At 38.6% G+C, this 26,669-nt stretch overlaps 1 protein-coding gene across 1 annotated transcript in view; it reads left to right on the top strand.

The window, feature by feature from the left end:
* Positions 1-3,461: 3,461 nt before the first annotated feature.
* LOC128250640 (beta-2 adrenergic receptor-like) overlaps positions 3,462-26,669 on the top strand; it is a 32,584-nt gene continuing 9,376 nt past the window's right edge. The window contains exon 1 of the mRNA XM_052976155.2: positions 3,462-4,275. Coding sequence (XP_052832115.2) covers positions 3,462-4,275 — 814 coding nt within the window. The remainder of the gene's footprint in view (positions 4,276-26,669) is intronic.

Genomic DNA, 26,669 nt, shown 5'->3' on the forward strand with positions numbered 1-26,669 from the left:
ACAGAATAACGTCCAGTCCAAATACCAGTTCAGGCAAGTTACCTGCAGAGCTAATGTTCACTTGAAAGATTAAATCGATCTTCAACAAATTGTTACCAAAGGAAAAAACATAGAGAAAATGCAAAAAATTCAACTAAACATTTTGATGTCGGAGACAAAGTTCATTTCAAAGTATACAAGAAAGGTAAAGAGAGTTGGCAGGGTGGTGTAGTAACTAAAAGGATTGGAAACATGATGTATTTAATAAAAGACCAGCAATGGGAGCATAAACGACATCTCAATCAATTAAAAATCAAACATACAGAAGAAAGGAAGGAAATTCCAATGGAAATTTTTTATGACATTTTCAATGTGCCAGTACCAAAAGAGATTGAGCCTAGAAGGAGCAATAATAGAAAACATAAACAGACTGAACATTTGGAAATAATTCCTAAGCAGAAAAGGTATTGAACTCCCTAAGGAATCAAAATCTCAAAAAGGGAGAGATGTTGGAAAGAAAGAAAAAAAAATTATAAAAAATAATTATAAAATTCGTTTCCTATGGAAGACGAAATCTCAAAAGGGAAGACGTTATGGCAAGAGTCACAACACCCCCTGCAAGAATGAACTGACCGAACGACTATAAATAGTGGTGGTCTGAGTGTGATAGGAGTTAGAGTAGGTGTTAATCGCAGGAAGTCATAAGGTGTCATTTTGGTGGTTTGTCAGAATATCATTTGTTGGTTCGTGTATATTTTGTGGAGAGTTTGTTGGATTGTTATGTTGTTGTTACCCTGCTTCATTATATAATTTATTGTTAGTACACGGTTATAGTGTAAACAAGTATTGTCATAAATAGTGACGATACTACAATAATTGGCGATGAGTAGCTATGTTACAATATATATATAATATAAAATGTGCCCTTTTAAAGCCTAGCCAGGCTCGTGGGCCCGGTTTCCCGGTTTCAATGGCGTATGTGTTCCCCAGCTGGATGGGACGCCAGTCCATCGAGCGTTACACATTTTTGCCAGTTGAGTGGACTGGAGCAACGGGAAATGAAGTGTTTTGCTCAAGAATACAACGCGATCATGATGCTGACACCCTAACCACTAAGCCACATGCCTCCACACACGCACACACACACACATATATATATATATGTATGTATGTGTGTGTGACGGGTATGTGCGTATGTATGTATGTATATATTTGTATATAAGTATATGTGTGCCTTTGTGTCTGTGTTCGTCTCCCTCCTCACCACTTGACAACTAGTGTTGGTGTGTTTATGTCCCCATAACTTAGTGGTTTGGAGAAAGAGACCGATAGAATAAATACTACTGGGATCGATTCATTCGACTAAAAATTCTTCAAGGCAGTGCCCCTGCATGGCCACAGTCTATTGACTGAAATAAGTAAAAAAGAAAAAAATAGATAGCAAGAAAGAAAGTAAAAAATCACAAATTGTTTATTTGATTGTTGTAAATATGTTTTTTTAATTTCTAACTCCAAGCTTTAGGGTTCTCGGAGTTAAAGGATCCCCTGGGCTATAACACGTGGCTCATATTGATCCATACATAAATCCAGTCTGAAGTACATAGCACAGAGTACACCATACATTTGCACACTACACAGTGATGTTAATAATATCTAACCATTTAACTTGTTCTTTTGATCAATTTCTAAAGACAACCTGGAATATATTAATTTATCTCCTTGATAAATTGTCACGCTATCAAAGTATTTACTTTAATTCTTAAGGACATTGTCTGCCTGAAACGTTTTTTTGTTTGTTTAATTTTTTCCGGTTTTTATCTTTCTTTTTATAAACTTTTTGGATCTTTTGTTTGTGGTTTTTATGTTTTTTTTTTGTTGTTTTTTGTTTTTTGGGGGTCTTGAGTATTATTCTGTAAGGTAATATGACTCTCTCTCTCTCTTTCTCTCTGCTTTGCCTTTGTTTGTCTAGCTTTTTCTCGCATGCTAATTGACTCTCTCTGTATCTCTGTCTCTGTGCATGTATGTGTGTGTGTGTCTCTCTTTCTCATCTCTCTTTCTATCTTTCTATTTCTCTCTCTCTCTCTCTCTCTCTCTCTCTCTCTCTCTCTTTCTTAAATATATGGATTGGATTGGGGGAACGTTTGTGTTTACAAACAATAGATGGGGAAGAGACAAAAAACTCAGAAACTTGAAACCCAGCAATAGAACTGAAGAAGCTCCAGCTGTTCATATAAGAAACAATAGAAACTGCATATACATATACATACATGCATAATGTGTATATGTGTGTGTGTGTATATATGTATAAATATATGCATTTATATGTGTATATGTATGTGTGTATGTATACATATGTATGTATGTCTGTGTGTGTATGAATTTATATGTATATATATATATATATGTGTGTGTATGTGTATGCATATGTATGATTATAGCTATATCTATCTCTCTATCTATCTACATACACACCAACACGCACACACATATACTTGTATGCATATATATATTTATATACATAAATAGATGAATGCATGAATGTGTGTGTGTGTGTGTGTTTTTGCCTGTGTGAATGATATATATATATATATATATATATATATATATATATATCTGTATAGAAATTTTGCTTTACATTTCATCATTTCATGGTCTGCAATGATGAACAAATGATTGCAAAACTAGTTTTAAAGCAGCCAACGAGCTAAATGTTCTTTACGTGGATTAGAACCTAAAACCTTAAACATTTGAGTTTACTAAACATACATATCTTTTTCAAATCACTCGTTATCATCTTCACAAAAGAAGAAAAGGCTGTGTTATATGACTAAATCATCTGGTCGGTCTTCAATTACTTGGATTATGTCTGTATGTAACATATAAATCAGAATTGGCAGAGCTAAAACATCTTTGATGGTGTCATAAGTTTGTTGGATTTGATCTAACCTTTAGTGAGTGCTAAACAACAATAACAACAGCAACCACCACCACTACCACCACCACCTCCACTACTACAAACGCAACACAAGCTAGTGGAGCAGATTTTATATATATAGTCACTTGACCTGCTGGAAATAGCTATCAAATTACCTTCAAATTGCATTTTAAGACAGTAATGCCTTGCATGATGTAGTGTTGGAATACAGTGTATCTGGAAAACCAAATGCTGGATGAATATAGGAGGAACATCTTTCCATCATCGAACTTCTGGCTGGAGACTGACTTGATGTTAACAATAACAGCAACCACCACTACCACCACCACCACCACCACCACCACCACTACCACCACCTCCACCACCATCACAGTAATAACAGAAATAGCTTTAAAATGTAGCAGTAATTCACTAATATTAAATGAAAGGGAATCAGGAAACAAAAAAAGATGCTCCAGTTAGGGCTTTAAGCCAATGATTGTAACAAAGATTAAGAATAAAATTGACAAAAAGTAAATGAACAAGCAAAAAAGATCTGAGGATGAACATGTCAAATAACTTTTCAGATCTTTTAACGAACAATGTATTTCATGAATCTCTTGTGCTTCGCATTGTGGAAGTGAGCATCATAGTAATTCTTATTGTTCTCTGCGTAATTGGTAACTGTTTGTTGTTTTACATAATAGTTACTACTAGTCCACGCTGGTGGACAACACCAGCGAATTTCTTCAATGTCAATCTAGCGTTTACAGACTTGATGGTCGGAATCGTAGTGCTACCATTTATGGCTATGTCAATCAGTTGGCAGTCATGGCTGCTATCTGACTTCCTGTGTCAGAGTACAGCATTTGCCATGATCCTGCTCATGGCAAGTTCCACTCTAACATTGTCAGTTATTTCACTTGATCGCTACTTTTGCATCTGTCTGCCACTTCATTACCAATCTGTAGTGACCACTGAACGGGTGGCCTCTGTTGTCACTGTTTTGTGGCTAACAAGCTTCCTATTGGCCAGTATACCACTGTTTGGTTGGGGTAGGTACACATTCCGTCCTCAGTCCATACCGATATGCAGTGTGCTTTTGGAAGGTCAGCAGCGACATGTCATATTGCTTTGGTCTTTCATGATATTATTGCCGATAACAGTGATGATCTACTCTTACGTGCAAATTCTAAAGGTTGCTCGGAAACAAGCAAATCAGATTGGATGTGTTGAGAACCATTTCAATTCTAGCATGATGACTGGAACTAATGAAACCATTGGAACATCCCAGAATGGAACCATTTCTTTTGGGAACAATGACAGCAAGCACTTTGTGTCTCGCAGTTTGAAATCCCTGAAAATTGTATCAATTATCATTGGTGAGTAATTAAAAAAGGCATTTTTTCTTATATCCTCATCGTTGTCGCCGTTGTCATCATAATCATCATCACTGGCACCATCATTTTAACCCCCACTTCTTGCCTGCATGGGTCAGACAGAATATGCTGAGGCAGATTTTCTGTGGAGCTGGATGCCCTTTCTGTTACCTACCCTCACCTCTTTCAAAACAAGGTAGTATTTTCCCATAGCCAGACGTTTCCACTAAAGATTGGAAACAAAGGACACTGCTTGTATGACTGGTATGACAGTGATACTTGTTTACTTACATCATGCACTGTCAAATTGAGGAGTCCAAAACTCACCTGCATTGACATATATACCCATATATAGACATATGAGGAGGTGCTGAGAAGTTCTTGGATTTAAAGAGTATCGCAAAAGGCCTGGTTGGAGGCCCAACCTTCCAAGTTCTTTTACAGGGCTTAAAAACTGAAGGACCACTTCAATAAGTGTGTGAATCTGAGAGGGGAATATGTTGAATAAAATCATGATTAACTGATTCTCCTGTATGTTATTTGTTCCCAAAGCCAGAAACTTTTCAGCATCCCCTCGTATGCACACACACACACACACACACACACACACACACACACACACACACACACACACACACACACACACATATTTTTAATAAAATAATAAGAGAAGTGAGTGAAGAAATACTTATATATATTTGTTGACATGTTTCATAATCTGTATTCAGTGATGTCAGTAATGCTAAAACAACCAATACAAATAAATATACATAGTGCAGGAGTTACTGTGTGGTAAGTAGCTTGCTTACAAACCACATGGTTCCGGGTTCAGTCCCACTGTGTGGCACCTTGGGCAAGTGTCTTCTACTATAGCCTCGGGCCAACCAAAGACTTGTGAGTGGATTTGGTAGACGGAAACTGAAAGAAGCCTGTCGTATATATGTATATATATATATATATATATATATATATATATATATATATATATATATAAATGTATGTGTGCGTATATGTTTGTGTGTCTGTGTTTGTCCCCCCAGCATCGCTTGACAACCGATGCTGGTGTGTTTACGTCCCTGTAACTTAGCGGTTCGGCAAAAGAAACCGATAGAATAAATACTAGGCTTGCAAAGAATAAGTCCTGGGGTCGATTTGCTCGACTAAAGGTGGTGCTCCAACATGGCCACAGTCAAATGACTGAAACAAGTAAAAGAGTAAAAGAGCATATAGATGAAGATATAATTGTATTGCAACATTGAAATATTTCCTACTAAATTTAGCATGGAGAAATCCTTATAGATAAGCCAACTTGAGTCATATATGTGGTGAGCTTCCACACTTTATGGATACTAGAATGTATTAAAACATGCAAGTTAGATAAAAAGGATCAGAAGACAAACATGGTAAAATCAAAAATAAAATAATCAGTCATAAGTTTGTTTGATAAAACATAAGGTGGAAATCCCTTTAAGCTATAATATAAAATAAAACCAGGTGCCAAGCTTACAGTGAATTCTGCTTGATTCTTTGAGTTCCTATTGCTGTTATATATATATATATATATATATATATATATATATATATATATTTAAAACAAATTAATAGCAGCATTAGTGATATGAACATTAGCGATTATTTACACTCAAGGTATGTGTTTTTGTTTGTTTGTTTGTTGGATTCACTGTGGAATAGCTCTTGGGGGATGACTCCCTTATAATGCTAGGTAATAAAATATCGGTTTCCATCACTCCTGAATTTGATCTGAGGTGAGGTGCCTTGCCTCTCTATGACTTTTAGGTGTTTTAGCACCTAGCGTTATAAGGGAGTCATCCCCTCCCCCCACAAGTGCTACACCACTGTGAATCCTATGAACAATGAACAAACAATGCACATACATTGAGTATGTGCAATCAATAATGTTTATATATACTCTCTCTCTCTCTCTCTCTCTCTTTCTCTCTCTCTCTCTCTCTCTCTCTCTATATATATATATATATATTCTCTTTACTTGTTTCAGTCATTTGACTGTGGCCATGCTGGAGCACTGCCTTTAGTCGAGCAGATCGACCCCAGGACTTATTCTTTGTAAGCCTAGTACTTATTCTATCAGTATACACATATATATATATACATATATACGACGGGCTTCTTTCAGCTTCTGTCTACCAAATCTTTGGTACCAAGGCTTTGGTCGGCCTGAGGCTATAGTAGAAGACGCTTGCCCAAACTGTCACGCAGTGGGAATGAACCCGGAACTATGTGGTTGGTAAGCAAGCTACTTTATTTCTTAAATATTTGCCATAAAAGCATTACAAAGAGGGGACGAACAAGGACAGGCAAACATAAAAGAGTGAAGTAGCTGTAGCGATTAAAAAATCAACGATTTAAAAATACAATAATAATTTGATTATATTTATAATGTCTGATTAAAGCATTGCTCATTACAGATGCAATTTGTAATGGCTTTCCTGAAGGACAGGCATCCGACCACCAGGGTAAACCCCTTGCTTTTTCTTTCCCTTGTTTTTGGCTCCCACTTACCTGGTGCGAAACACTCCCAGCTTCCTCGCCACAGTCTTCCATCTTCTCATGAATCTGTCTCGCGACAGATACCTCTTCTCCAGCCTGATCTTACTACTGAGGTGTTAACAAATAAAAGTTAACCAACCCCTGGCCAGATACAAAGGTATCCGTCACTGTGCCTCTTACACGTGTCTTCCATACTGTTTCTTTCAGTACGGCTACTACGCAGGAAAAGCAAGCCTTCTTTTCCCTGTTGAGGGAAGGAGGCGGCACAATCTCGATGATAGATTCAGCTGATAGCTGTACTCTTCCCATCGATGACAACAGTTGTTCTGTGAAAACTATCAGTTTCGTTAATTCCGGACAGCCACTCCTGATATCACAGTATTCAATAAAATGAAGATATTTTAATCACAAAGGCACCTAGGTAGAGTTGAGGATAGCATACCTGTGTACTAACAGTGTGTACAGACACCCATGTGCTTACTAAAGCATATACAAATTTGTTCTTACAGTTACACATACCTCAGCCCATTTGTGTAATTATGTGTATATATATATATATATATATATATATATATTATTAGAAGTGTACAGTATTATATATCCATCACGGCTGATCTTACCAATCAGTTTCGCACAAGGGGTATGACAGAGTGTTAGGTAACAACCTGGTTATATAACTCTATGCTCATCAGAGGTAGCTGATATAGAATGAAATATGGCGACTCTCTATTGTTGGAGGTGAAAGGACACATCCGGTTTGTGGTTGCTGTGAAAAGATGACGAAACAAACTGGGTAGGGGATGTAGTTAAGAGACTGAGACATTGTCACTGGGTTGGTTATGTTGTAAGTTGGTAAGAGCTATCATGAAGTGTTTGTGTGAACTGTATGCATCTTTCAGGTTGGTGTTCTTGAGGGAATGGGACATGTGTAGTAGTACGATATGTATAACTTTTCCAGGCGATGTAGGCATCCATTATTGTGTTCACTAGTGTGTTTTCTTTCTGTATTGGTTAAGGTCGTGGGGATTTTATGTGTGCATGCAGTGTGTGTAGGGGTACAATGTGTGTGTGGGAGTTTATATTGGAGGTGGTGCGAAACAGTCTATTTGGTAGGTGTCCGCTGTGTTGGGGTATGTGTGTTTGTATGTGGGTGCATTAGTGAATGCCTGGTCAAACTCTTTGCTGTACTCCAGAATATTGGTGGAGAGATGAGGCTACGGGGCTGGTGGTTGTAGTCATGATGGAGCGTGCAGCTATGATAGGATGAATTTCCTTTCGTGTGGGCAAGGATTAAACACTTCACTTTTGCTATTCAGGTAAATGCCTGGGTACTGGATGCTCTTTAAAATCGCTCTTTTCTCTGTGGGGTATAACCTGCACTTCCTGCTGCTATTGAAGTATAGTTTACATCTCTCTAGGATCTTCCACTTTATTTTGTACTCGGTGGCGCTTTCTTTCAAAGACCAAATGTGCTTGGCCAAGGTTGTAGCGTTGCATCTCTCCAGGATGTTAAAGGAGGACTTGTGGTTGTTAAAGTGGGTTCTGAAGGGGCCTTCAGTTGTTCCTACATACTTTCACATGTTTAATTGCCCATTTGGTCCTATAACTGTTACCTCTACCTCATATACGAAGGTCTCTGTGTTACAGTGGCCATTCAGTGGACATGTTGTGTTACCTCTACGTGAGCACCCTGCCTGTGTCTTGGGTGTGGGCCTACTTACTAAATTTTTTTCCACATTAGGGGCACAGCTAAAGGAAATTCTCAGAGTATTCCTATTGAATATTTTGTTGAATGTATTTGTATGGGGTAAGTGCTTATTAACTAAGCTAAGAAAAATCTTACCTACTTGGGTTTTAACACTGAAAGAGAAGGGTAGTTTAAACTACAATACTTCCCCGTGTTGCTTTCTCTTGGAGGGGTTAGGTTCTGGCATGTGACTAATCCTGTCCTTAAAATCACTGGCAGCCAGGGCTTCATTGTAGTACGGGGTGGCAGCATCAAAAATCTCTTTGCTTGAAGATAAGCTGGAGAATCTTCTGCTGACACCCTTTACCAGGTTCTTGAAAACTATGGTTGGATGACAGAAACCTGTGCTAATGTATGATAGCTTCTCATTTGGCTTTCTAAAGGGTCTATAGGCACCAGGGTCACATCAAGGAAATCCACTATTCTTAGGTTGGTTTCTACAGTCCAAGGGAGTTCATAGTGCTGGTGATGTCCTTTCTAAGTCTCTCTAGCATGTGGCCATTTGCCTCTCTTGATATTGCTGGTGCATCATTCCTGTAGAGGCCAAAGCTAGTTGAAGGGAATGTTCTTTTGAGTACGTTTAGGATGTTTATAAACACACACATACATACATACACACACATACATATAAATGTATGTGTATATATATATATATATATATATATATATATATATATATATATATATATATACAAGAGTTATGGAATGGAGTAAGATCCAGGCTACATATGTTTAATAGCAAGTGGAACCTTAGAAGTGGTAAAAATCCAAGCGAGGTGTATACTGCAGGCTTCTCTTCAGGCCAAGTTTATCTTGATTGAATTAAAGGTCACATTGTTGCAAGGAGGCACATGTTGACACATGGAAGATTCAATCAGAATGTGTAGAATGCTCTGTAGGAGTAGAGAATATAAATGTAGCGAGAAATAAATATTAAAAGAAGGAAAAAAGAAAATATAAGGGAGTGAGAGGAAAGTAAAGTCATTTGACAGGTAGTAAACAATAGGGCTGTTTTGGCTGAGTCACAAAATTTAGCATGGGGGGTGGTATTTGAAGAAAAGATAATTTGAAGGGAAGAGAGTGGGGAAATATTTTTGATCAAGGGGGAGAAAGAAAGTTTGTATGAAGAAAGGAAGATAAAGTGAGGAATTTAAACATGGTCATTTGACCAGTGGCATTCAATAGGGCTATTTTAGCTAGATCACAAAAATTAGCAAGGGAAGTGGTATTAGGATATATATATATATATATATACTAGCAGAAATACCCGGCTTTGCCCGGGTTAAAGAGAATAATGAAATCTAAAAACGCCGTCTAGACTACGCAACCCTCAACTGTTAGTAGCTACGATACCATATTTCTACATTAATAACTCTCCAATCCATGCCAGCATGGAACATAGACATTAAGTGGAATGCCAGTCTCTCATCTAGGAGGGCCTTGAAATCAATGTTACCAACTGGGGACTATGTGTGTCGTAGTGATAATAAAAAGACCCAAAGGAGGTCTGCAACAAAATAATTTTACTCAACACTTTGCAAGTGAATCAGTGGAGGCAAAGATGCGTCTCATTTACTTGACAATTTATGCACCACATTGCAGAAATAACAATGAAAGTATATCTGAAAGGGTAGTCTTACACTGTTGTACCGTTGAATTACAAATAATGCTCATCTGTTATGTTCGGGTTAAAATTTCATCAACATCAAAAATATATGAATTTTCATGGGAGTTATGGCCGTTATACATAGAATATAATTTCCAAATTTCATAAAGATCCGTTCAGTACTTTTGACGTAGTTTTGGATAAGAAAACAAATGACTAATGTGTGTGTTTGTGTGCATGTGTTTGTGTGTGATGGGTGTATATATGTATAGATATCTGTATGCATATATATATATGTATATATGTGTACATATTACATGTACATCTATATATATATATATATATATATATATATATATATATATATATATACATCTACACATGTGTATACATATACATGTATGCATATAGATCTATATCTATATATATATATATCTATGCATATACGTGTATATGTATACATATACATCTCTTTCTCTCTCTTTCTCTCTTTCCCTCTCTCTGAAAGTATCTGTCATTACAGTATCGAAATGTGATTGTTTCAGTTAGTGGAATAACGTGTACATATATATCTATATGTATACATATACATCTCTCTCTCTCTCTCTCTCTCTCTCTCTCTCTCTCTCTCTCTCTCTCTCTCTCCCTCTCTCTCTCTCTCTCTCTCTCTCTCTCTCTCTCTCCCTCTCTCTCTCTCTCTCTCTCTCTCTCTCTCTCTCTTCTCTCTTTCTCTCTCTCTCTGAAAGTATCTGTCATTACAGTATCGAAATGTGATTGTTTCAGTTAGTAGAATAGTTTCATTTTTAAAGAGAAAGTATTTGACATGAGTGTTTTTGTTTCACTTTTGACACGTAATACTTAAAAAGTGGAGGAGATATTATGTTGCCGTGGGCTCAAACTCTGCAAGAAGTTAAAAATCTTTTTTGACTAAAACACAACTGGAACCCTAAGTAAGGCATGTGTAAAATTTGAATGAAATTGGTTGCGTAGTTCTCGAGTTTTAGGGATTCACACACACAGACAGACAGACAGACAGACAGACAGACAGACAGACAGACAGACACACATTCTCATTTTTATATATATAGATATATATATATATATTGATAGGAAGGACAACAAAAGAAAGAAAGAGGGATATTTATGAATTGACGGGCACCACTTGTTTTCTTAATGAAACACTCGGGATACTGGTAGAATGTATCATATAAAACATCTTTTTCTCTTAGCCTTCTTAACAAAAATTTCTACATCGCAAGTTATTTCATGTTAAAGTTGTTGTATTTCTGTAATTTCAACCAATCACTGACGTCTATTCAGCTGAATACAGTTACTGCTGTTTTTGTAAACAATAATTTTTGCCGGTGTCAAGACCGTTGTTTATATTTCATAGCAGTAATTGTTTTCACCTCAATAGACGTCAGTGATTGGTTGAAATTACTGAAATACGACAATTTTTTACATGAAATACTTTCGAATACAAAATTTTTTATCTGTTCTATAACACAAAATATACAAGTATACGAAGTTTGAAAGTGTTTCAGTACCAAAAACACTACATAAAACATAAATGAAAAGTGGTGCACGTCAATTCAGAAGGATCCAGAAAGAGACCTCGATATTATGTAAATAGAGGAATTTATCTGTAAAAATATGTGACACTTATTCGGTAGCCATGATAAAACTCCGAGTTTCGGATGCCGAGGTGGGAGATGTTGGCATGGGCTCCCACCCCGGCATCCGGAACTCAGAGTTTTATCATGGCTACTGAATAAGTGTCACATATTTTTACAGATATACATATATATATATATGAACATTAGAAGCATCAGTTGTGGTGTGCAAGAGAGACGATTGCGCTGGTATGGACATGTGGTGAGAATGGATGAGGATAGCTGCGTGAAAAAGTGCCACACCTTAACAGTTGAGGGAACCCGTGGAAGAGGTAGGCCCAGGAAGACCTGGGCTGAGGTGGTGAGGCAAGACTTTCGTACATTGGGCCTCACCGAGGCGATGACTACTGATCGAGACCTTTGGAAATGTACTGTGCGTGAGAAGACCCGGCAAGCCAAGTAAGATCGTTGCCAGTACCCCTGGACTGGCTCTTGTGCGGGTGGCACATGAGATACACCATTTTGAGCGTGGCCGTTGCCAGTACCCGCCTGACTGGCTCCCGTAGGATTTTCGAGTGAGATCGTTGCCAGTGCCCCTGGACTGGCTTGTGCGGGTGGCACATAAAAGACACCATTTCGAGTGTGGCCGTTTTCGTGCGGGTGACACGTAAAAGCACCCACTACACTCTCTGAGTGGTTGGCGTTAGGAAGGGCATCCAGCTGTAGAAACTCTGCCAAATTAGATTGGAGCCTGGTGTTGCCATCCGGTTTCACCAGTCCTCAGTCAAATCGTCCAACCCATGCTAGCATGGAAAGCGGACGTTAAACGATGATGATGATGATGATGATGATAATATACTCTTTTACTTGTTTCAGTCATTTGACTGTGGCCATGCTGGAGCACCACCTTTAGTCAAGCAAATTGACCCCAGGACTTATCCTTTGTAAGTCTAGTACTTATTCTATCGGTTTCTTTTGCCAAACCGCTAAGTTACGGAGATGTAAACACACCAGCATAGGTTGTCAAGCGATGCTGGGGGGACAAACACAGACACACAAACATATACACACACATACATATATATATATATATATATATATACATATATACACACACATACATACATATATATATATATATATATATATATATATATATATATATATATATATATATATATACATATATACGACGGGCTTCTTTCAGTTTCCGTCTACCAAATTCACTCACAAGGCTTTGGTCGGCTCGAAGCTATTGTAGAAGACACTTGCCCAGGGTGCCACGCAGTGGGACTGAACCCGGAACCATGTGGTTCATCAGCAAGCTACTTACCACACAGCCACTCCTATGTCTATAAATATATTAAGGGAAGAGGGTGGGGAATAGTTTTTGGTCAAGAAGAAGTAAAAAATATATATGTATGAAGAAAATAAGAAAGAATGGGGCTGCTATAGGTTTTTTCCAAAGTGGTATGTATATAGTGGTATGTAATAAGTGGTATGTATATAGTGTGTGGTGAGGGTGTTTGCAGTATGAGATTGGGGAGGTGTGCTGGCATGTGTACTTGTAAGTTTATGGAGGGATGGGGTAGGAGGGGGAGGCAGTTGAAATAAAAAGAAAAAAATTTTAAACGGTAAGGAAAATATAGAGAGAATTATGTAAGTGACAATAAAGAATTAAAGGGAAGATATATTGTTGGTTCAATATATAATGCTAGTGAGAGTTGATAAGAATGGAAAATTTATGAAGATTAGTGGGGGAAAAGCAGGGTGGGGTTATTATCTGTATTTTGAGAATAGATTTAGTGACCAATGTTTGTAGGTAAATATTATACTGCTGTGTTAATTAAGATAATCCATGAATTGTAAAACAGCCAAGACTTTGGCTATGCAGAGATCACATTTGTCATTTGTTATTATAGGTGCTGTATGGTTTGGCAGGGGTGACTATGGACCACTTGAAAGTGTAAGGAGTGAAATCAAACATTAGTTTATTGATAAATCGAGACAATGATATACTGTTGGATTTTGTTGGGGACTTGAAGCTGGAGTAGTGTTTGCTCACTCTCGCATTGAAGGTGGTGCTACATGAGCTGATATAGATGTAGTTACAGTTGGCAGTTGATACTGTACACTTATAAACTATGCTTTTAGTGAGACAGTGGTTATCTAAAGGAAAGGAGGTTGGGCATCTGAACCTGCATAGGTTTATAAGGGGTGTTCCAGATAACTTGTGAGGGAATTGTGTTGTCTTGCAATAAAATAGGAGTGGATCTGTTGACTAATCTAGGCTGTTTTTTCTTTGTAAGTTTCTGCATCATTTGGTCCAGTTGGCTGCAGTATACAAAAAAATTGACACACCCACCCACACACACACATATGCATACATACATACATATATACGTATTTATATATGTTTGTGGGGGTAGGTGGGGATGAATGTATGCATGTATATATATATATATATATATATGTGCGTGTGTATTTGTGTGTGTGTGTGTGTGTGTGTATGTATGTGTGTGTGTGTGTGTGTGTGTGTGTGTGTGTGTCTGTGTGTATACATATATATATATATATATATATATATATATATATATATATATATATATATATATATATATATATTTATATGTATATAGGGTGCGATGAATAAATTGTTGTCTAAGTTATGCAAAAATGAAAATAATACTGATATCTCATTTTAACAGATATATTTACCCTTGAAATACTAAACTTTAGATATCTTGATATACTTAAGAGTAAATTTATTCAATAAAATCGCCTTTGGCTTTAACCATGGCCTCCAGATGACTTTGGAATCTCCTGAAACTCTTCTGGATGGTCTCCTTGTTTAAGTTGGTGAATGCTGCCATAATCCTTGCCTTCAGTTCATTTTAGGTGTTACAAGGAGTTTTGTTGGTCTCTTGCTCAACAGTACCCCACACATAATAATCAAAGGTGTTGCAGTCTGGGGAGTTAGGTAACCAGATATTAGGGGTGATGTGGTCACAGAAATTGTCTGACAGCCATGACTGGGTTCTCCTGTTTGCATGACATGCTGTAGAATCCTGTTACCAGACATAGGGTCTTCCAGAAGCCACCCTCTTAAACCAGGGCAGCACTACGTCCTCCAAGCACTTGATGTAGGCCTGCATGTTAAGCCATGTAGGAAGATGAATGGAGGCAAAATGTCACCATCACTAGTGATCACTCCAAAAACCATGATGTTGACTGGATGTTTGATTTTTATCACTCTTGATATATGTTTTGGGGACACAGCAAGCCAACGGTTGTTTGGTGTATTCACCATCTGAACCTGGCAGAAATTTTTCTTGTTTGAGAAAAATCAAAACATGTTCAGTTGGAGGGGATGCTCTAGTTTGTTTAAAAGCTTCATAGCGTGGTCTTTCCTCTTGTTCTTGATGACTTGAGATAAAAATTGGCCCTTTCTTATCTTGTATGAAGAATACTGAATGTCTTCATGCACTACCTGCCTGATAAGAAACTCAGACATTCCCATGTCCCTGGCGATGAACCTAATTAGATTGGAGGGATTGTTGTCAATCATGGCCTGGATCTCACCAACAAATTCAGGAATTCTTTTCTTATCAGAATGATCAGAGTGAGTTTTCCGAACTGCTGTACCTTTGTAATCACCATTAGACTCATCCCACTCTTTCTGAATCCTCTGCACTGCTCTCAGATTGACACCCAAACACTCTGAAATATTTCTATTGGAGTTTCTGGCACAAATGCCAAGCAGTACAGCTTGTTGTTTCCAAATTTCTGGCAGAGTGAGTTGCATCATGGTGCTATTTTTCTCACAGACGGTATTCAACTGACCCTACTATACTGTGCAATTGACAAAATCAAAATCAAACAATGTGCATGCACAAAATCAAAAATATAAAATAGCAACAATTTACCCATCACACCCTGTATGTGTGTGTATGTGTGTGTGTGTGTGTGTGTATATATATATATATATATATATATATATATTTATAAGAAAACAATATATGGGCTTCATGGATGTGTTGATGACAAGTGACCGAGACCTCTGGCGATAATCTGTGAATGAGAAAACTCATCAGGCCAAGTGAAATTGTAGTTGTACTTGTGACAAAGTAGTCATGGCCATTGTTGGTGCCATGAAGACAGCATCTGTGAAATTGGAGTTGGACAGTCACTGGTGCCTTGTAGATGTCATGTAAATGACACCCATGTATTGTAGTCGTGGTGGTCGCCAGTACCATATAAAGGGCGCCTGTGAATCATTGTGATCACTGTGGGTGCCATTTAAACGGCACCTGTGCTGGTGGTATGTAAAATCACCCATTACACTCCTGGAGTGGTTAGCATTCGGAAGGGCATCCAGCCATAGAAACCATGCCAAATCAGACTGGAACCTGGTGCAGCTCTCTGGCTCATCAACACCAGTTAAACCATCTAACCCATGTCAGCATGGAAAGTGAATGTTAAATGATGATAATGATGATGATGATGATGATGATGACATACATGCATACATACATACATACATACATACATACATACATATATGTGTGTGTTGGCACTCCGTTGCTTACGATGTTGAGGGTTCTAGTTGATTCGATCAATGGAACAGCCTGCTCATGAAATTAACGTGCAAGTGGCTGAGCACTCCACAGACACGTGTACCCTTAACGTAGTTCTCAGGGAGATTCAGAGTGACACAGTGTGACAAGGCTGACCCTTTGAATTACAGGCACAACAGAAACAGGAAGTAAGAGAAAGTTGTGGTGAAAGAGTACAGCAGGGTTCGCCACCATCCCCTGCTGGAACCTCGTGGAGCTTTAGGTGTTTTCACTCAATAAACACTCACAACACCCGGTCTGGCAATCAAAACCGTGATCCTATGACCACAAGTCCGCTGCCCTAACCACTGGGCTATTACGCCTCCACACATACATACATACATACATACATACAACGAGCTTCAACACAGTTTATGCCTACCAAATTCATCTACTATGCATTGGTCAGTTTAGAACTATAGCAGAAGATATTTGTCCAAGGTGCCATGTTGTGAGACTGAACCATTCCTGACTCCATATACCTTTCCTGATTAATGCCTCCAATCTATTTTTGAATTTTGACCTTTTGAATTTTGACCACAGATGGTGCACTGAGAGTAACTACGTTGTTAAGTTTTGTGTGTATATATAGGAATAACTTATTGCTGATTTATTCACAGAACAAACAAAAGCACAACCGTTTTCACCTTAGGTAGTTTTCTGACATTGATTTTAAAATGCAAATAGATATTCTCTGATGTTAAATTTTGTTGTTGTCTACATTCAAATATATCCAGCTGTGCTGTATTTGCTATTCATGTTCTTTTATCTCAAAGCTATTGAATAAAATATAAAGCCTAACATAAATGTGTTAACATAAAAAGTTCAGAACATTCAAATTCTATAAAAAAAAAAACAAATAAGAGAATAGGACAATACCAATGATTAGCACAATCTTTGTGTATATGTTTGTATATATCCACATGTGTGAAAGAGCATGGCTCAGTGGTTAGGGCATCAAGTTCATAATCCTGGGGTAGTGAGTTCAATTCCCAGACCAAGCTGTGCATTGTGTTCTTGAGCTAGACGCTTTATTTCTCATAGCTCTAGTTTACTCAGCTGTAGAAATGAGCTGTGATATCACTGGTGCCAAGTTGTATCAGCCTTTGCCTTTCTCTTGGATAATATCAGTGGTGTGGAAAAGGGTTGCTGGTATGCATGAGCAACTGCTGATCGTCCATAAACCACCTTGTCCAGACTTGTAGCTTAGAGGGGAGCTTTCTCGGTGCAATTTCATGGTCATTAATGTCTGAAGGGAGTCTTTGCCTTTACCTTTTAAATCTGTATAATGTTATATGTGAGTGTGTGTGCCTATATGCATGCATGTGTTTGTGTGTGTGTGTGTGTGTGTGTGTGTGTGTGCGTTTGTGTGTGTGTGTTTGTGTGTGTGTGTGTGTGTGTGCACGTGTGTGTGCGCGTATACATATGGACTAATCTCTACTCTCAAAATTGTTGACCTTGTGTCTAAATTAGGAACCATTGTTATTTTTATTAATTAGAAATATGGTGGCAAGCTGGCAGAAAAAATACTTAGTGGCATTTTTCTGATTCTTCATGTTCTGAGTTCAAATCTCGCTAAGGTTTACTTTGCTTTTCATTCTTTCAAGGTCAATAAAATAACATACCAGTTCAGAACTGAAGTCAGTGTAAACGACTAGCCCTTCCCCTTAAAACTTGTGTCAAAATTAAGAAGAATTATTTAGAACATAATTTAACATGACATTCTGATAAATTATCTTAAACAGGAAATTTATAACATAGTAAGTGAGCTTAGTCACAGGTGACAGCCACGTAAAGAATTTTGCGTGTTTGGCAATAGCTTGTTCAATTAATGATAAATCATCCACAGATGTTTTTGTTAATAAAAGAAGATTTATGCAGATCAATTGTTGCAGTTGTGGAGGTGGTTTGCTGTTACTGTTTTTGTTGTTGATGATGGTGTTGATGCTTACCCCTAGGTCAGTTGATACAACAAGGTTTTGATCAATGGTATAACGGTGACCATCCCTCTGTCCTTCATTGTTGATCTTGTTTGTTGTTGTTTAGAACCCAACTCATCCCCATTAGGTCAGTTCTAATCCAGTTGTTGTTGGCACTCCGTCGCTTATGACGTCGAGGGTTCCAGTTGATCCAATCAACGGAACAGCCTGCTCATGAAATTAATGTGCAAGTGGCTGAGCACTCCACAGACACATGTACCCTTAACGTAGTTCTCGGGGGAGATTCAGCATGACACGGTGTGACAAGGCTGACCCTTTGAATTACAGGCACAACAGAAACAGGAAGTAAGAGTAAGAGAAAGTTGTGATGGAAGAGTACAGCAGGGTTCGCCACCATCCCCTGCCGGAGCCTCGTGGAGCTTTTTAGGTGTTTTCGCTCAATAAACACTCACAACGCCCGGTCTGGCAATCGAAACCGCGATCCTATGACCGCGAGTCCGCTACCCTAACCACTGGGCCATTGTACCTCCTCTAATCCAGTAGAACTATAATAAAAGGCATTCCATCCATGACCACCCATTTTCAGAAATAACTTTTTTTGTTTTCCTAGGCATAATATGTCCGGCATAATATGTCCGGCATAATTAATTTACCCAATATCTCACTCAAATATTCCATAAGACACACCTGTCATTTCCAACAGTGCAATAAGGTAAAATAAAAGAGGAGAAACTAGGACTGTTTTAATCTATTTAGTCCTCTTGTTACCGTATTTCTGACTTTTGCTTCAATTGATTTTGAAAATATTGAAGAATTTAATAAAATAGCTTTGTTTTCTATAACCCACCAGAGATCATCCTCTGGTTGAGCTTACAGAAACAGCACACCAGGCGAAGAGCTTAGTGGTATTTTATCTGTCTTTATGTTCTGAGTGAAATTCTGCTGAGGTCAACTTTGCCTTTCATCCTGTTGCGGTCGATAAATTAAGTAAAAGTTGTGTACTGGGGTCGATCTATTTGACTGGCCCCCTACCCAAAAATTTCAGTCCTTGTGCCTAGAATAGAAGAGAATATTCTGAATTAATCATGTATTATCTTGTAGCTAAATAAAATTCGATTTCCATTATTGTTATAAAGTAAAATATTCCATTGCCATCATAATGTGATTGCTTATTTTTAGAATGACATTGTAGGATGTGAGAGGCCAGATGTGGCCAGTTTTGATATAAAACTAGTAGAACATTTAGGCTGGATACAGTTGGTTTGAATGCTAAAGGGTTCAAGTTACATGCAAACTTTCTTCCATGAAAATTTCATCTTAATTTATGTATCAAATGCCAGTTAGATAATAACAAAAGAAAAGCATTGGAAAACAGATTATAGCAGCAACTCCATCTAAGAATATCTGAAGAAGGAATTGTATTCCGAAATATCATCAGACTATAGATAACTAAATTACAACAGGTATATATAGACTATATACCTTTTGTATTATAGTGCATTGTTGTACCATTCAAAACTTTTTATTCTTTACAAAGAATACACAATGCTTCAAGCGAACTACAATACTCTCCTAAACATTAATAAGTCATACAATATTCAACTTTTTAGTTACTTTATTTCTGTTGAAATATGGTAGCAAATATGGCCTTTGTTTTAAATAATTTTGAAAATAATTAAGCATTTAGTAAAATAACTTTGTTATTATCATTGAGCTGGGGTTTGGAATATAAATTAACATGAAATTTTGATGAAAGATTTAAATTTAGATCACTTTAAAACAGGAAGTTTGTATTATAGAAACAGGGGCAGTCTTAGGTGAGTTAAAAAAAACACAGACTGAGTCAAACAACATTTAACATTTTTGTTACCATATTTCTATTGAAATACACTGCCTTTGATTTCACTAATTTTGAAAATAATGAATTTGGTAGAATAACTGTCCTTATTAAGCTGATGTCTGGAATATAAATTACCATGAAATTTTGATGGAAGAAAGTTTTAATTTAGATTACTTTAAAAATAGGGATGTTTGTATCATAGAACAGGGGATGATCTCATGTAGATTACAAAACACATAGACTGATGGAATCATACAAAATATTTAACACTTTTGTAACTATATTTGTTCAAATACATCAACCTTTATTTCAAATAAATTTTAAAATAATGAAGAATTTGGTAAAATAACTGTCGTTATCGTACTTTGGGACATAAATTAACATGAAATTTTGATGGAAGAGTGTTAAAATTTAGATCACTTTAAAAAATGAAGTTTGTGTTGTGGAATCAGGAAAGGTCTCAGGTGGATTCAAGTGGGATAAAAAGGGCTAATGGATAGGGAATGACTAGCTGTTGAGTTCATCCACAATTGAAGATGGATACTGTGTTTTTTAATGTCTTATAAAAGCATCCATCTACCCAACCATACTGAAAAGTGATACCCTAATGTGACATTGCTAGTTTAATCATGGGTGACCTGACCTGACTATGAAACAAGTATTATTGGTTTATATGGTTAAGTGTAGCCAGAGCTTCCAGGAAAAATATTGGCTTCACATTTTGGCACCAGGCTAGCAATTTTGGGGGAAACAGTAAGTTGATTACATCGACCCTAGTGCTCAACTGGTACCTATTTTATTGACCCCAAATCAATGAAAGGTAAAGTCAACCTTGGCGGAATTTGAACTCAGAATGTAAAGATGGATGAAATGACTGGTATGCTAACAATTTTACCAGCTTGCCGCCTTAATATTTCAGATTTTGGCACAAGGCCAGACATTTCAGGGTAAGGGATAAGTCAATTACATTGACCCTAATGTTCAACTGGTACTTATTTTATTGACCTCGAAAGGATGAAAGGCAAAGTTGACTCCAGCAGCATTTGAACTCTGAACACAAAATCTGGAGAAATGCTGCAAAGCATTTTTCCCAGTATGGTAACAATTCTACCACCTCACCACCTCCAAGAGAAATATTGCAAGATGGGACAAGATTGCTTTCAGATCTTACTTCAAAATGGGATGTGATGGAGATTGGGCTGCCTTGAATCTCTGGTCCCAGGATCTGACATATCAACTAAGCCCTTCTCACTCGCAAAGACTCCTGCAGGTCATATTGCATTTGATCCTAAAATAAAATGCAATCAAAACTGCATTAATAAATGTATGTGTATGTATGCACTTGCATATTTGCATATATATATATGTTTATATATGTATGTATGCATGCATGTATGTATGTATGTATGTATGTATGTATGTATGTATGTATGTATGTATGTATGTATAGAATTATGAATTTGTCTTGCAAGATTCCTGATGTGAAATCGTGTGTTGAAACAGATATTGTTATATTTTGAAATGGTCATTTTATTTTTTTGTCAAATAAACACACACACTATATATTTGTTCTTCCTTTCAGATTTATTATTGTCTTATTTTATATCCTTTGCATTGAAATCTTTCATCACACACACACACACACACAAGACACACAGGCAAAGCACACAGACATACACACATGCATGTGCACACGCACACACACATATACATACAGATATATATATATATATATATATATATATATATATATATATATATATATACACACACACACATACATACATACATGTCCCACTCTCGAACTATATGGTTGTTATATTGACAACTGTATTGGTGCGTCCTCACTCTCCTGCGAACATCTAGACTCCTTCCTCTCTTTTGTCAAATCTTTCCATCCTGCCCTCCACTTCTCCTGCACTATCTCTGACACCTCTGTCTCCTTTCTTGATATTTTGGTCAGCATTCATCACTGCACTCTTACCACCTCCATCCACTACAAACACACAGACTCACACTCATACCTCAACTTCTCCTCCTCCCACCCTAAACACACCAAGCTTTCCATCCCCTATTCTCAATTCCTCCATCTACGCAGGCTCTGTAGTGATGACTATGACTTTGAGACTCAGTCTCAACTCATGGCTTGCCACTTCATTCTACGTGGATATCCCCTCACCACTATCCACACCGTCCTTGCCAGGGGTATGTTCCATGGACCATGCATCTTCTCTCCTTCTGCACTCGTTCCACCACCTCCTGTCTCCCCTCACTTACCACCCCACCACCCTACCTCGTCAACGCACCATTCTCCAAGCCTTCCGGTGACTCCAGTCTGACCCCCTCCACTTCACACATCTTCCCTCTTCCTTCAAATGAGCCCACAACCTACGAGACCTCTTGGTTCACAGCTTCTTCCCTAACCCAACCTCACAACCCGGATTGTTCCCCTGCTCCCGCCCACACTGCTGTACTTGCCCTTACCTCTTCAACACCACCCTCCTCACCGGCACCCATCATCGACTCTATCATATCACTGACTCATATCACTTCTACCAATGTCATCTACTGCATCTCCTGCTCTCTGCCTTCTCTATACATCGAGCAAACGGGACGCCACTTGGCTGAGCAGTTCGCGGAACACCCCTGAGACATCTGACTTGGCAATGGCACCCCGGTCTTGCGCCATTTCCCCTCTACCAGTCACTCTTTGCAACACCTGTCTGTGTTCGGATTGTCCTTGCACAGGGACCATCCGGACTCCCGTTTGCGCTGTGAACAGGGATTAATCTTCTCTCTTTGCCCCTTTGTGCCACATGGGCTCAACTGTCCTCCCCTTTCCTCTCTCCCTCTCACACCTACTTCCTCCCACCCACCTCTCCTCTCTTGCTCCTACTCCTGCTTCTTCTCTTCACTCCTACTTCTTTTCTTCACTCCTACTTCTCTTCACTCCTACTCTCCTCTCTTCTCTTCACTCCTACCCACCTTCTCCCTTCCCCTTCTCCCTTCCCCTTCTCCCTTCCCCTTCTCCCCTCCCCCTCTCCCTTCATCATCAACCTCCCTTGTAACCACACCCCCTACACAATCCAACCCCACCTTTCCTATTCATCACATCCCACCCCCACTCCATCCCTTACTCCCACTCCCACTCCCACATACCCATCTCTACCCCACCCTCATCTTATCCACATACCCCACCTCTACCCCCATCCTCAGCCTAACCCATACTCCACCTTTGTTTTCCCCACTCTCGCCTCCCCCACATCCCAACATCATCACACCACACCACACACCACTACACCATAAACCACCATACATCACAATACCACACAACACATCACATCACATCACATCACCATGCACACACTAGTACTGACCACTTCCCAGCCCTACATCCACACACCTACACGTCAAGGTCACCAGCCCTCTTCCACACACACATACATGCTCTCTTATACACACGCACGCGCACCTTCGTTTTGGGATCACCACTACTTTATTATCTCTCCTTGTTTCTTTCTGTGTTCCTTTCTGTGGAAGAGTGTAGACTCAAAACATTAAAGACTTTGTCACTTCCCAAGCATTAAACTAATACATCTGTTTGTTGTCTACACCACCTGTCTTCGTCTTTTGTTTTTTTGTGAATTCCCCCTATATATATATATATATATACATTTGCATACTTACATATAAATATATATATATATATATATACATCTGCATACTTACATATATATATATATATATATATATATATATATATATATATATATATATATATATATATATATATATATATATTTATATATATATTGTGCTTTGCTTGGAGCATTGTGTATTGTTTGTGAAATATAGTGTCTTGAATTGCACAACAATGCAGAGTAACCTATAATAACTGTTATAATTTAATTTACCTATAGTCTGATATGATAATATTTCGGAATATAAAAATTCCTCCTTCAGATATCGCTAGGAATTGATCGAGTCACTGCTATAATCGGTTTTCCAACCACTGGAATATTATCATATCAGACTATAGATAATTAAATTATAACAGTTATTATATAGTCCATTCTGCATTGTTCTGCCATTCAAGATACGTTATATTTCACACACATATATATATATATATATATATATATACATATACAGATATATATATATATATATATATATATATATATATATATATATATATATAAGTATACATGTCCCTTAAAGGATAGAGCTCAAAATCAATGCATTGAAGATACTTTATATTTAATATATATATATATATATATATATATATATATATATATATATATATATATATATATATATATATATATGAGGTTCCTCACAGGCAAAGAACACAGGTACAAGATTTTCTGGGCAGGGAACACTGACGGGGTCGGGGGCGTAGGAATACTTCTAGCGGAAAAATGGGTGGATAAGGTAATCGAGGTCGTTAGAGTAAGTGACAGAGTACTTAAGATCAGACTAGTGCTTCATCATAGATTAGCTACTGTCATCTCAGCCTATGCACCTCAACCGGGGCTACCAGATGGTCTGAAAGACCAATTCTATGACACCCTCTTGCAAACTACCTCGTCGACGAGTGACAGGGACCTTCTCTTTGTGGCTGGAGACTTCAACGGTCATGTCGGACGTCGTGCTGGAGGCTTCCATGGCATACATGGAGGCTATGGCTTCGGTTCCCGCAACGAGGAGGGAACCAGACTGCTGGAGTTCTGTGATGCAACCGATCTTATGGTTTGCAATACCAACTTCAGGAAACCTGCCAGTCACCTAGTCACCTACCGCTCCGGCAGACACTCTAGCCAAATCGACTACATCCTCGCCAGAAATAGGGAAAGAGGGCGGCTTATAAATGCCAAAACCTACCCTGGCGAAGAATGTACCCCACAACATAGATTAGTAGTTAGCGACTTTGGGATCAAGGCAAAATGGGTGCCCAGAATTAGACAGGCTTGGAGGAGAAGGGTGTGGAAGCTTAAAGACCCTGCAAACGGACAGAGACTTAGAGACAAGTTACTTGAAGCATTTAACGAAATAGAAGGGGATATAGCATCATACAACGTGGAAGACAATTGGAGATTTCTGCGGGACAACCTGTTGAAAGCCACCAACCAGATTTGTGGGTGGTGTAAGGTCCCCTCCCGACCCAGAGTAACGTGGTGGTGGAACAAGGAGGTAGACAGGGCTATTAGACAAAAGAAACAGGCTTGGAAGGACTGGAAGAACGGTAGTAGCAGGGAATTGTACCAATGTGCCAGAAGGGAGGCTAGGCGACAGGTTTATTTAGCCAGAGGGGAAACAGATAAGGAAAGATTTGCCAATGTTCTGCGCCGTGAGGACCAAAGACTCGAGGTATTTCGTGTTGCAAGACAGTGTAGGAGAGAGAATAGTGATGTTGTAGGAGAGAAATGTGTTCGCATGGATGATGGTACGCTTGCTTTAAATGAGGATGCAAAGAAAGAGGTCTGGAGATGCAACTACGATAGATTGCTTAATAAAGAGAATGAATGGGAGAAAGAGAGCCTGCCGTATGTCGACCCAATAGAGGGACCAGCTATCCGAGTTGATAGTACCAGGGTAGATAAAGCAATTAAGAGTATGAAGACCGGGAAAGCCCCCGGCCCATCAGGAATCACTGCAGAGATGCTCAAAATATCTGGCAGTGTTGGCTATAGCCTAGTCACCCGTATTACGAACCAGGTGATACACGAAGGAGTCATACCCAATGACTGGTGTAGCAGCATCATAGTCAACTGCTACAAAGGTAAAGGTGACGCTTTAGACACAAATAATTACAGAGGCATCAAGCTGTTAGATCAGGTTATGAAAGTTACAGAGAGGGTCATAGCCCAACTAATTAGGGAGCGAATCAATTTAGATGAGATGCAGTTTGGGTTTGTGCCAGGTAAAAGCATTACTGATGCCTTATTTCTAGTGAGACAGTTGCAGGAGAAATACCTAGCTAAGGATAAACCTCTGTACCTGGCTTTCGTTGACATGGAGAAAGCCTTTGACAGGGTCCCACGATCCCTTATCTGGTGGTCAATGAGGAAACTTGGGATAGAAGAATGGTTAGTGAGAGCTGTGCGAGCCATGTACAGAGATGCTGCCAGTAAGGTGAGGGTTGGAAATGAGTACAGCAATGAATTCCGGGTAGAGGTAGGGGTCCACCAAGGGTCCGTCCTCAGCCCCCTCTTATTTATCATAGCCCTCCAGGCAATCACAGAGGATTTCAAGACAGGTTGCCCCTGGGAGCTCCTCTATGCTGATGACCTTGCCCTAATTGCGGAGTCACTATCAGAACTAGAGGAGAAGTTTCAGGTGTGGAAGCAAGGTCTAGAATTGAAGGGCCTTAGAGTCAACCTAGCTAAAACCAAAATCCTAATAAGTAGGAAGGTAGATAAAACACAAACCCCTTCAGGTAGATGGCCCTGCTCAGTATGTAGAAAAGGAGTAGGTAGTAACTCTATAAGATGTACCCGGTG

This window comes from Octopus bimaculoides, chromosome 23 (genome assembly GCF_046866305.1).
Source record: "Octopus bimaculoides isolate indiv1 chromosome 23, ASM4686630v1, whole genome shotgun sequence".
NCBI classification, from domain to species: Eukaryota; Metazoa; Mollusca; class Cephalopoda; order Octopoda; family Octopodidae; genus Octopus; species Octopus bimaculoides.